The 14,554-nt window shown below is 32.2% G+C and overlaps 1 protein-coding gene across 1 annotated transcript in view; it reads right to left on the reverse strand.

Moving 5' to 3' along the window:
* Positions 1-12,632, reverse strand: part of Mob2 (MOB kinase activator 2) — a 133,891-nt gene extending 121,259 nt beyond the window's left edge. Inside the window, 1 exon segment of the mRNA XM_088234093.1 lies at positions 12,329-12,632. Coding sequence (XP_088090219.1) covers positions 12,329-12,486 — 158 coding nt within the window. The 5' untranslated portion in view covers positions 12,487-12,632.
* Between the last annotated feature and the right edge of the window lie 1,922 nt (positions 12,633-14,554).

Here is a 14,554-nt window from a genome sequence, read left to right on the forward strand (position 1 = left end):
ATTCAGAAAAATTAGGTTAAATTAAAAAACACAAAAAAAAAAATTGAATTTAGTCGGCTGTTTCCAAATGACTAATAAAAGCAAAAAAATAGTAGATCAAAGATTCATTAAAGCAGACATTAAGAAGTGGATAATATCCGTTAGCAGTTTCATTATTTTTAATAGTACGGGAATGGCTGGATCACTTGCCTCCGATTAAAAACGATACAAATCGCTTCTTTGCTGGTTTCGAAATGGCATGACGAGGCAACGCTGGTTTAAATGTATTAAAATAAAGGGTTCTTGGAAACAATCAATCTTCAAAGAACCCCCAAGATACCAATCTCTAAGCCAACAGAACGTGTAGGTAGAGGATTACTGAGTTTCATAGAAGGATGGAGGTGATAACGAGAAATTTTTGAGAGATTTTAATTTAATTCTCGACATATAGTTTAGCCGGCTTATTTTGCGCTGCAGGCAAGACTTACTTTGCAGTTTTCGTTTAACAAAACTTGAACATTGTCGCCGTAATTGGAATACAACGTAAGTCATTATTTTATGTATTCAAGATTATGATTGAATATTTTTTACCGTACAAAATAGTATCTATTTCTGTCATTTGAACGAAGAAATTGTTGACAGAAAAGAGATAGAACACATTTTTCTAATAACGCGTATTTTCTTAATACAACGTAAGTCAGTTGGTTTAGGTAAGTTTACGTTTATTAGGATAAAACACTTAAAAATTATGCATGCTTTAAAAACCAAATATTGAGTAAAGAAAAAACCTTCGAAGTTTCATACAAAATACTAATTTATCAAGTTTTTATTATCTCCAGAAAAGTGATCGTTCGGTGACTTACGTTGTATTCAAATCAAGGTGACGATGCAGCAAATAATAAATAAAGTAGTTAAAAAAACAAACAAAAAAGATGTTTTACGTGCGTAGCGTTCTATATTCAAATTTACGATTTGTTAAACAAAAATAATGTCTTGCTCGCAGCGCAGAAAAAGTCGCCGGATTTCTTTATCACATGAAAGGAAAAGCAGCAAAAAAAAATATGGATAATTTTTACTTAGCCAGGAAAAGTCCGTGTTTCAAAGTATAAATATATTTTTAACAATTGTATTTCCTCGCTCGGATTAAATTGATTTAATAACTGGCGCAATCAATTATCAATTACGGAATAATGGGATAGGGAGGAACAACTAAAACCACACAACCATTAATTAAAGTAAAAACGGCCTTACTGAGAGTAGCCTACGAAAAGCCCTATCAATACTCTACCGAATCAGTAAAATAATTTATAATAACGTGTAATATTATTGATAACAGGTTTTAAAGTACACATTCTCGAAACGAGTAGGTATAATCCCCAGGCGCTTTCGCTTTTTAACAACCACATTACGTAAATTAAAACAATAAAATAATTCACACAGTAGGTACTTATATCGACATGATAAATAGTTTTGACCACGTAAAGAATTGTGCATATCGGAAGAAGGTACAAGATATGTAGGTACTAACTCTAATCACGCCAGCATAACATTTGAACAGATTCAGCAATAAAGAACAATATTTTTCCATTCACAATACAACAATGGTCATTTATGAAATTAATGTTAATGTAAACAAAACTGCTGGGAAATTTTTCGTTCATATTTTATGTTCTCGGTTTCTAATACATTACCTACCTATGTACATATATCTACTACTAAGCAATGGACTATGATTAGTGATATATATTTTTTGGCACTACACATATTATTATTTTCTAATTACCCGCTTCACTAAGAAACCCTGTATCGAGGCAGGAACATCTATTTTTTTTCCAGTTTGGAGAGTAAGTATTCAACACAATCTACCGCTTACTGCTCGGATAGGTCCATAATCCATGTTTTTATTCCGCGAGCTTCAACGGCAAGCCGTTGAAGCTCGCGACTCTCTGTCCTATCTATGAACAAGTGACTTCGCTGTCCGTACACCGCTACCGTTAGGAATTTAGTACTTTTTAACTCAAATGCATGTCAAATAATATTCGAGACAAATCTAATAGAATTCCGAAACGCAAATCATCATCATCAAAGGGATGATGGCTATGGCGATGATCCGCATCAAATGGTGCATACGGCACTTCGATCGTAGTGTATCAGCGATTGTTTGTTTATTCATAACGATGTTCATTATTATATTTTGTACCTTTTACATTATTTTTATATAACTTTTTTATTATCTTATTCTTTAAATATAAATTTATCTTGTTTCTATTTACTTTATTTTTATAACTGTATATAAATATGTGTATTTTTATTTTATTTGCAACTTCTAAGTGCCTAACATTTCTTAATTGTTATTTGCTTTTATTTTGATACCGATAATGTATTTAATCAATAGCTTACACCACTGTGGAAATTTTTTTATTGACTGGTTTACAATTTTCGTTTATATATTTTCTTATTTTCTGCATACAATATATGTAAAAACTGTCTTTTTTTCCCAAATAAAAATAAATAAATAACATAAATGAAAACAAAATTATTATTGGCCTTACGTTTCGGGACTCAATATTTCAAGTCGAACTTGGCGGGAATCTAACCCGGAACCTTAGGTATCGTATGCAAACGCTCTAACAAGTGCATCACATCAGACTATATGCACTTTATTTTCTTTTGCAGAATTTTCACCCGAAGAGCCATACTACCCGTGCGTCGAAAACAATCGTCCAAGGTAGTTGTGATTCTATTTCTCCATTTCTCTCGAACATCGTTCTCGTTCTAGTCATATTTTGAAGAGACATTTTGTAAAAATAATTCAATTGTGCCCACGTAGAAGAGCATATACCATACAAACAAAAAAAAACAAAAATCATTTTTATTTAAACGAAAAATGGTATAATATATAAAAACAAGATACCATTGACAGTCGCTGTATTTTGTGAAAAGCGTTCTTTTATTTTTTTTAAAAACCAATAAAAAACGACGTAATAGAGCATTGCCTAAAAGCTTCTGTTGAATAACTATAAAAAAAAAAACTAAATCACGTATACCCTTTCTACATATACATAATTCAATGAGAGAGTAAAACAGTAATAACATATCAGAAAAACAACAATGTTTTATGTTTTTCCAAATGTTTGTAGACAAGGACAGGATTTAACCCCCTTAGGGAGCTGTTAATATTAATATATTACAACAGATATGAAGAACATTTTAACCACCCAATGACAGGGCATAAGCCCTATAGATGCCTAGACATCTACAGATATTCCCTTCTCCAAAATGTTCTTCACATCAGTTGTAATATGTTAATACCAATAAACTGCTACCCGAGTATTTATTGGGGGCAAAGCATAATTTATAGTAAAAAAACGGTAAAAGCAGATAAAATTATATTCCAAAGTTCACACTTAGAAAAAATCTTAGCAATCTTAGTAACAGGAAAAAATATTAAATAAATTAATAATAACTAATATGCACGATTTGATTATATATACATAAATACATATTATATAAATATGTCAATGGATACATCAATATAATACTTGGTAGTTGGTTGTTTTGATTATTCCAACAAAAACAGATACATAAATAATAAAACACACTTAAAATATGTTGTATACATAATTTATAACTACACAAGAAGTATTATTTTTAAATTAGAATCAAAAAATTAAACCAAACATATGAACAATCTATTTAACATGTAATGGTATTATTCTTCAAAGCATTTTACATAAAATATATTCGTATTTTCTGGGTACCAATATTAATTAATAATTATTTGATTGATCCAACATGGCAAAGTTCACTACGCTTTTTTTTAAACTGGTAATATATATATATATATATATATTACGTACAAGGTATCTGGTTGAATTCCCTCATTGGTCAAATTGAAACGTTTTAATTGTTTTTTAAACGTAATACTTAAAAATATGCTGAAATTGGTGTGACGTTAATGCATTGCCCAATTCGTCACAAGATGCAATATGTAGACACAATAAATTATTCGTCAATAGGTTTTGTGAAATAAACATATTTTAATAAATAGAATATTATTTTTTACACTGTAATTCGTTATTTAAAAACTTATATTTTATGAATTAAACAACTGTATGTTTGAATGAACTAAACTGAAACTGTATGTTTCCTGAATTAAATAATTAACAAATAAAATCACGTGCAAACATTGTAATTGGTAATAGGTATTTTTTTTTGTTTCCGAAACTATTGTATACATAATTCTAATAACCAGCTCCGAAGCAGTCTTTTTATAAATCATGAAAAAATATGATAAATTGTCCCTGCTCATACAAATTTTCATGAAAAAAAAAATACATTATACGAATATTATTGAATTTGAAAAAGTACCAATAATCTAATGTTCATAAACAAGTTTATATTTTAAGCAATTATTATTTTTTGTTTATTGTAATATACTCACATAAAATTGAAAATGTCTCATAAAAAATATTATCTGTGAATGTCGCAAAATAGTAAAATTACATACATATCCAAAAATATACAGGAAGGTATTGGTTAACAGGTTTAGAAATTCCACGCTACTTGTTATAATCTCCAAATGAACAGTGCATCATATATCCAAGGGTGGATTCGACAAAGACCCATTAAGTTTTTTTTATTTTATGAGTCCAATTATAAACAACAGGTCTCAGCTAAAAATACATATTCATAGGAAATTACGAGTAAAAGAAAGAAAATAACGAGTAAACGGAAATGAAATATATGTAAAAAGAATATATTCAATTTATTTCGCTGCAAAATTGACGAAACAAAAAAATTGTAAACGGTTTTACAAAAATATATGCAATAAATGTTAACGTTGTAGGAACTCCGCGGATACATATTTGTGAATACAACAAAAAATGAGTTGCAAATATTATTCTATGGTTAAAAAAAACAATTATTGCAAAATATTTCAATATGAATTTCTGAATTATAAATTGCAATCACTTATTTTGTGGAAAGGATTTAAAATATTTCAATATGAATTTCTGAATTATAAATTGTAATCACTTATTTTGTGGAAAGAATTTGGTTTGTTATGTCGATGCACCAATCTTCTGTGACAGTATTTACACGTCAGATAAAAAACCGAATATAGTTGATAGTTCACACACAGTACAGATTATGCCCGCCTGCCTTAGCAATGTTATGAATGAACTTATTATAATGAAAAATGTTTGGTCAATAGACCATTGCGTTCCAAAGCTGATGTAAAATAAATGTATGTAATTGCGCAGGCGCCAAGAGTGGCGGTTCAGCGCCACACATTCATCTTATTTCAGGGCCCAGCGACCATGCGCAACAAACTTACAGACGTAAAGGGAAATATGTCATAATTCATTGCAAAAGAGTCAAAGAATCTTGCAAGATGAAAAAAAACCAAACGTGTGAAAACTAATTAAATTGGTGGAAATTCGATAATGACAAAGTTTTGCGCTCGTAGTAAATTGAATGTTTGGCAATTTCAGTTCAAGTGTGAAGTTTCGTAATTTCAACCATAATTTGCAGGCGTTACTAAATAGCCAATACGTCCAAATTCAGTATAACAGTTTTGAACTCGCGGTCGCTAAATTGGAAATACATAACTCATTACGAGTAAGATCTTGAATGGAGATTATTACAATAAATTGTTTTATGATTATTATGATGCCCAAAGATTTGTATTTCTTTTTATCTACTTATATACTATATATAATTTCCCACCGTTTTTTAAATATTCCATTTCCAGATTCATAACTGAAGTCCAAAAGCAGATATTCAATTACAAATCCAAAGTTGAATTCAAACTGATTCACATAAATTTATTAGATATTCACGGCAGAGTGTGAACAATACACGGCAAGATAACCCAGAAAAACACAAATTGCATTTTTGGTTCAAACCATAAGATATTTACATATTTTTTTAAAAAATATGATGCATCGAAATGTTTTATACAAGTCTGTTCACAATCAATAACCTTTATGCAGACACATTATGAGTTTTTGCCTGAACAGTTTGAAATGACGACGTCATAAAACGAGTCGGGTTGCGGTCATGTGGCTTGAGTTGCGGACTCACGAATCAGAGGTCCGAGGTTCGAGCTCCACTCTACCCCAACTTGATTTCTATTTTCTAATAGTGAGTTATTTACAACTCATAAATGGTAACGGTAGGAATTTTATTTATAATATTTTTTCAAATAAAGAAAAGACACAAAATTTGTTTTATAAGTAGACTAAACTTCATCGCGACATTATTTATTATCCTCCGTTGAATCATATTTCCGATCACGAAGTTCGTTCATGTCCGGGAAGCTGGAACATTTATATATTTCGAAGGGAGGGAATTTTTTCATCGAGTAGGTAAGCCTTTAGTATCAGCCGAAGTGGAGTACATATTGCAAAATCTAATTCAACTTATCAGACGATCGGGCGGTGCGGCAAGGCGGCGGCGGCGGCGTCCCGCATATGCCGCGCTCCACTTCCGCTCGTCGGAATCGGCTCCTTTGTACCGCGCGTACCAGAAAAAATACTTAACGAGGTTCTCGATCCGGGAAGTGAAAACAAGAGGGAGATTCATCTCGCCCGCGATCAGAGCAAACAGCGAACTTTAAAAAAACACACACCTTCTCGTACAAGACATAGGTACACTCCAACAGAAAAGAAAATCTTGCGCTCAAAAGGTTTGGCAGAATAAAAAAGACAAATCGCCCTTATCACAATGGGTCGTAAAGCTGCGTGATTGATGAGACAATGTACAGGAACCATAACTTAAAGTCAGGTATAGAAAAGTGGAGATGAACTCAGAATGGAAACCTACCACTATCGCATGGACAATGGCTCGGGGATAATGTTATAGCTTCGGGTACACCCACACTGCTCACGGTTGATAATAAACGTCATCTACCTTCGTAGTCATAGACGAAAGAGATTGGTACATTGCCATTGGTGGCAAAGATAAATGAGTTGATATATTTAATTAATTTGTAATTATTATTTTAAATATTTAATTCGGAACATATAAGTTTTCTAACAGTGTTAAAACGTCTGACCGTTGCAAGAAAAGGTCTCGACTTCTATCCGTGACACATGACACATACATATATGTCATTATCTAGGCTATCATTACGTTACATTTGATACAGATCACGCTCTTTGCTATTTAATTTGCCCTTAGTAGTTTTCTCATCCTTGACGTTCTGAGCATGTATTAAGTTTTATTTTGTTATTACGTATCTATTCCTCGTCTCTTTTGCATATGATTGGTCTGACGCAAGATTTGTATATCCGAATCTTGCTTCCAATCCGCATGTGTTTATCGTACCATACGACATTTCTTAGGCATTCGGATGCTGCCGAGGCTTTACTCGTTTGTCCCCTCACTTTGAAGTTTAGGAAGCTGTGGCTCGAGATTTTAGAACATAAATATTTTACAATATTTAAACTGTTTGTTTTACTAAATGAAATAGATACATTCTAATCATCAGGAATTTCCACTACCACTATGGTTGCATCATCTGTGTAGTATCTGAAGTTAACGACCTAATCTCCCTTAGTTCTAGATCTACCACTTCCTCCATTCTTGAAAGCGTTTTATATATTTATTTTTTTTGTGTAAGAAAAGGTTTTCAGCTCATATATCGTTGTGTTATATTTAGTTATAAAGATGTAGCTTTGTTGTTCTTAATATGTGCTTTTTATATTTGAAAAAAAAGTTAGTATCATCGCGAATTAAGTTGTAATAATTCCTGGGAATTTAATTCACATGTATTATACTTTGTATTTTATAATTTAAAAATAAAAATGCAAACACGAGTGGATGTCGTTAATTTTTTAACACGTACTTTTTTATATAAATGAAGATTTTATGCACAGCTCTTTTACATTAAACCAACTACGCTATCAAAAAGAATCAGAAAACCGATTTTGAGAGCGAATAAAGGTGTTATTTTATCAATAATTGTACTGGTGTTCAAAACTTTAACCCCAGATACCTCTGCTTCTTGTTTTTGTCACATAACACCTTTATCCACTCATGTCTACAAATAACAAAAATTACGAGCTATATTATAATTCAAAATCAAAACAATATACATGAATACATAAATAGCACAGCTTTGTAACCAAACAGTATTATATACATACATAAGTGAGAAATAATTTAAATAGTTTTCCTGCTATTCTTTACCGATAATGCCGGCGTGAACTCCTTCATTAGCATAACAGCAGAAGTTTCCTTTACTGGTTTCTCGCCACCAAGAAGCTTGAACAGGTTCATTGTTGCCAGAGGTCAGTCGCTCGCTCCGTACTCAATACTCTACTCCATAACTCCATACCACACCACAAGATGGGCTGACGGCAACAGCGGTGGTCGGGGGTGTGAAGCTTCGGCCTTTGTATTACGCAGTTGTTATTCCAGAACCTTGTCATCTCTTACGTAAAGAAGCCAAAAAATTACAATGAAAATATTATGTTTTCAATGAATAATATTGTTTAAGAGTTAGTTGAAATTCATTATTAAATTGTCTGTTATAATTATTTTCAAGTAATTCGTTGGATGCGCGTTAAAAAAATCGCCGAACAACCGTTTGATTATCATTATATATTTCTTGGTTCGCATTGTAGAATTATAAAAAAATGTTACTCTCGCACTAGGGCAACGGTATGGGAGTTAAAAAAAATAAATATTTATACGCCGAAGGCCAGAAAAAGACCGATGGGTTAACAATTCCATTCAATTCCAGCCGTAAGTTTAATTAACTTACAATATTAATGGCCTAAGCTATATAAAAAGTACACAAATAAAAATGTATACAAATAGAAACATAAAAAAAAATCTTATAGCAATCACAAAAAAGTTCAGAAAAATAGGGGTGTATGCAGTAGGTATATGCGTAAAAAATATGTTCTACACGAAACTTCAAGCTAAGCCGTGTCGACCTTTTACACCCCACACTGCAAAGGACGAAGAGATCTACGAAATGCAGGAACATAATATACCCCAAAGAACCCTGAGTGGTGCGAAGAATTTACAAATGCACACATTTTAGACACGAAGCATTAAAAACAAAGTTAATATGATCAGCCCTGATGATGGACGCTGTAACGCCGTCCGAAACGTCGGCAAGGAGTATTGATAATACACGGCACAAAAACCCAGAAAAACATCACAAGAATCTGATAGGCCGTGAAAACCTACGAATAATATTTTTTTTGCCTTGATTTTAAGGAAATGTAAACCAAGATGTACATTTTTGCAGAGCAAAGATGATTTTGTTTTTATCCACGGAATAATACAAAACATTGACCAATAAGCGTTATCGTAGCGCAAAGATGCAAAAGGTGTAAAGCTCCATATGCACATGGACAACATGGACATGTACAGAGCATGTTATCGATTAGCGCACAAGGCCGGACAAAGGAAATAATGTTGGACAATCGGTTTCACATCAGCTGTTGTCGCGCTCTAGTGCCGCCAACTGTCCGCAGCCTGCGCCGTGTGTCCTATGGAAACATTGGACACACGACATCATATTCACTATCTACCTTTGACGAATTTTCCACAAATAAACAAATTCATAATCTCCATTTTGATGAATCATTGTTAGCGCACACTCGCACAATAATTCAGATAAAATAATATTTCAGAACACAGATAGTTGACTATCAATTTCAAGCCCGTGGGAAGTATTGTGCTTTGTAATTATGGTAAAATATTAACCAATATCATCTGATTAAAAAGTGAATTTAACTCTATGCAGCTAATTTCGATATTTAAAATTATGTGGGCAAAATATGCTTCCGAAAGAAAAAAGCTTTTGAAAACGAAAAAAACCGCGTGTAAATGTATATTTTTTCTGTGTAAATTACGTCACGTAACATGAACCGAATATGTAATTATAAATTAAATTAGTGTTATAAGTATTTGGTCTATTGCACTGTTACTATCACATAAGTAATAGTTAATACCTAACAGTTTTAGATAACATTTTTTTTATCAATTAGTATTCTTCAAAATTGTTTAAATTTCTTTATTAATGTTTTTTATTTTTTCTTTTCTTTTCTTGATTTTATTTATAAGTACAAAATATTTATCTTATTATTATTTTTTATAAGTATGTATTTATATGTATATTTATATAAGTAGTAGATTGAAATAATAATACATGTAATTTAAAAAAGAAAAATCTTCGTTTAGTGTTATTCAAAATTGTTTTAATTTTTTTTATTAATATGTGTTGCTTTCTTACTTTTTTTTCTCTTTTTTTAACAGGTTAAAAAATTTTCAATCACCAAATATTTATTTTTTCAAGTAATTTTACAACTAGTAATATTATTTTTAAACTGTGTACCTCTTTTTTTTTACTCCTTGATTTGTAAATAACTGTTTAGTAATAATTTGTTTTAAATACTAAATTTTACTTATTTCACTTACATGTATGTATTTTATTATACGTAAAAGGCACTTAGTGCCGTTTATTTCAATAAAATAAAATAAATAAAATAAGTATTATAAGTAGAAACTTAAAACTAAGTGATATTGAGCAATATTGTAATTCAACGGCAATATTTTTCACTGCAGTTGAATATTTGCACGACTGTCTTTTTTTAAAATCAATAATTTATGAAATGATAGATTTATGTAGAAATAGATACCTTAGGCACGGACGAACAGAAACTAACATTTTGTCGGCTGATTTACTTCGCCAATTACCTAAAAGTTTCTAATAGCATCGTAATTTATTACTCGCTACCTAATTGTAATTATCAATTGCATAAATCACCGAGGTCGTTACAAAGACGAACTTTTAAAGTTAAAATACAACCGATGAATATTTATACGTTTTACGGCGAATATTAAAATACGTATTTATTAATATAATTGAACTAGCTATTTGCAATTAATTATAAATGCCCTATACAGGGGAATTTCTCAACTAAGAAAACAATGATCGATTTATAGCTATTGTCACCCGAGGTCGCCACAGGGACTCAAGAATAGCAATAAGGTTGTGCGAATAGACGACATTGTAAATTATTAAATGTGAAATACTAATAAGCACGGTGGAGTGGATTTTTCCGGCGCTAATGCGAAAATCGTGTAAGAAAGAATTACTGCGGGGCAAAAAGTAATGGAACATTACATATTACGTAAGATTCTAGCAATAAAACAGATCTATCTATATATATATATATAATAAAATTTGAACGTGACCATTGAATTATACGCAATTTGGTCGTAAAACTTTGAAATGAAAACTCAGGTAGCTTCGAATGCAGGTCAACGTGAAACACTCATCTCAAAGTGTAACAAAAAGCGTTCGGTAAATACCCAACGAAATTCACTCGGTAACAACGGTTAAAACATCTGGCTTTACTCATACAGTGAACACGGAATAACTTTATGTTCGGGCAATAGTGCTGCGGTCGTAGCTCCTGCAACAGAAGACTCTTGATCGAATTATATAGGTAAGTAGTACATACCTACACATACGATGAAGTTTTATTCAAAATTAAATCGCGGGGAATCATTATTTCACTTCGTTCTAAACGCTAAGAAACTCTCACGCTATAAAATCGACAAAAAACGATATTCTGATGAAAAAAAATAATAACCTTCCAGCAGAACCAATTTATTATAATTGATTCTACACGTTTTAATAATATTTTTATCAGATTTGGTCGGTGCAGTGTTACTATTAAATCTCAAAAAAATATGAATAAAAAAGTATAAATATACCAAACGTAGTATTTCCACCTGTCGACGTGAATTGGTAAAGAATTCGCCGAATTAAGAAAACATAAAAACATTGAAACAATAAAACAAACAAATTATCGAAATAGGGTGCATAAAAAATCGGGAACAAGTATTTTAGATTCCTATATAATATTGTTTTTTTTTGCATTCCCTATACGAAAGTAAACCTAGCTATAGATATTAGAAATTTTATCTTAATGATTGAAAAGACGAAAATAATATACACATTATGAAACGCAATTATTGACCCTTTCAATAACTAGTGAAAGCACTCCCTCAACACAGTCGAAAACTATTTTAAAGATTGTATGTCTTCATATCGGTTTCTCTTGTACTAATTTTTTTAATCAATAAACGAGATACTCTTTAAAAATGTCATAAATCGCGATTTGAATTGAATTTAACTCTACTGCTTTCATTGTCCCTTTCACTGTAGTTAGTCAAATTATATAGAGGGCTCATGTCGGATATTGCCGTTTCCTCGTGACCATATTGCAAACACGAATAGAAGCAAAAACTGGGAGTAAGAGTGGTTCAAAAACCGAAGGTGCACAAGAGATGGAGGTGAAAAATCAAGACTTACGCAACAAGTCCGCCGAGAAAGGCCACGGGCCCTCCGCCGATGAGACGGATCTTCCGGTGGCAGGTGTCGAACAGCGAGAGGCGGGGCGGCGTGGGCGGCAGGCCCAGGAGGGCGGCAGGGGAGCCCACCGCCTGGTGGTGGGCGGGGGAGCGCAGCATGGCCGAGGGGGACTACCAGCCCAGCTCTGGCTCCGAGCACAGCCGCATCCTGACGGACGTAACACGACACAGACTCGAGCCGTTTGACTTCTTCCAATCACTATTGTTCTACGCCGGCGTAAGTTTACAAAACTTCACTCAATATAAAACACGAGGTAGTATTGTGTTTACCAAAGACTTTTGGCCATTTGCGCAGGTGTACGTTTGTATCTATACTGACATATTATATTAGTATGTTTTGTATACTTTTTTTTAGTGTTCGAAAGATTTTATTTTTAACACTGAATGAAAAATATATTTTCGCTCTGTATTCAGCCTAAAATGTTTTTTTTCTAATGCAGAGTAAATATCGAAAACTAAGATATGTACCTAGAAAAATATTACAGTTAGGAAACTATTGAATCAGAATAAAAATAAAATAGCTTTGATTTTGTTATCATTTTTTAAAAATAAAATAACCACATTCAGCTTTATATATATTTTTTTTCATACAAAAACTACATATATTTTTGCAAATTCATTTTTATCTGTTTCAATCATTGTTCCTAATGGCCCATTTCATACGTATCGACCAAATCCATACAACACGATAAAATTAGGTTGGATTATTAATTATATATTTTTTCGTATTAAAAAAATAAATTAAGCTACTCTCGGGTAAAATGCCTGCAAAAGGAAATTGAGCGTAGATTAGTCGGCCTCAATGCGTACTGGTTAGTGCGTTTGCATGGCATTAAATAAATAAATATTTATAGTACGATATTATTTTAGCGAGGCCGAGAAAGACATGGCACGATCAAGTCCATCAAATACTTGAAGATGGACACATCAAGAGTAGAAATAATCGGCGTGCGTGCATGAGGAAGCGAGGTCTGTATGCAAAGACAGAGTGATAAGGCGTTCTATCCTCTCTGCCTACCTCTACGGGGAAACGGCGTGATGGTTTGTTTGTTTGTGTATTTTATCGTGCCGCGTGGAGGTTTACACTCGTCTGAAATGGGCCGCTTTATTACAATGATGGGCTTATTGCCCAACTCTCTCAGCGTGTGCCGAACTTGTTTCACTTTTCTCATCACGGTATTTACCGCATATGGAAGTTCTCTGAAGGATCATTTATCATCTTATTTCACAAATTGTTGCGTGAGGCAGAAGAACGTACGTATTGTAGCTTCATCGACGTCACTGTTAGTCTAAGTTTTACTGTTTGGTTCATAACAGACATGCACAATGTTTAATTTCGCCACCCTATTATTAGGTTAAAAATATTTTACTTCTTAAAATGCAGTTTCGATTTTATAAAAAAAAAAAACTATGTTTAATATTTACCGACTAAACGTCAAATAAACGGAAACTCTTATACGTATACAATATCAAACGGACTATCAGATAAAAATGCGTCATAAGTTGATACGAGTTGACCCGATTACCCTTGGAGTATTGACCATTTAGAACTTATCAATAAAGAAATATGTAGGTAAGTAAAGTACCTAAAAATTAAATATATTTATATATATGCGTCGCTTAGAAAATACGATATCTCAAGTGGAAATATGTACGTACAAGTAAAATAGAACAAAACTGATGAAGAACGATAAGAAACACAAAGCATAAAGGTATATTATGTTGTTTCGATTATTTACCGATAGTGTTGTTATTCTATATCAACTGAAGTAGCAATAAAGTATATTTATTTAGTTTAGTTTGTTTACATTCAATATTATTGTAATATTAAGATATTTCCTATGTGCGATCGGTCATTTTGAGAATTCATAAATTAGTCGAAAGCCAATCGCGAGATATTACGAGTATACAACTAAGTGAACTTCAGGGTATAAACTAGAGTTTTTTTATGAATGTAATAATATTAATTAACAGAAAATTTGAACAAGTTTCGAGAATATGTAGAGAACGTTACAATAGGATGAAGATTTTACAAAAATTATAAAGCCATTGTCAAACGAAAAAACAGCTTCTAATTTCGTCATCTCTCCGTTCTCGCCCCCCACAAATGAAAGCTTTTATTGCGTAGAAAAATGTTTGATATATTTTTAAAAAAACTTTTACAAAA

The sequence above is a fragment of the Micrasema longulum genome, unplaced genomic scaffold (assembly GCF_059751315.1).
Source record: "Micrasema longulum isolate JH-2025_06_02 unplaced genomic scaffold, ASM5975131v1 h1tg001193l, whole genome shotgun sequence".
NCBI classification, from domain to species: Eukaryota; Metazoa; Arthropoda; class Insecta; order Trichoptera; family Brachycentridae; genus Micrasema; species Micrasema longulum.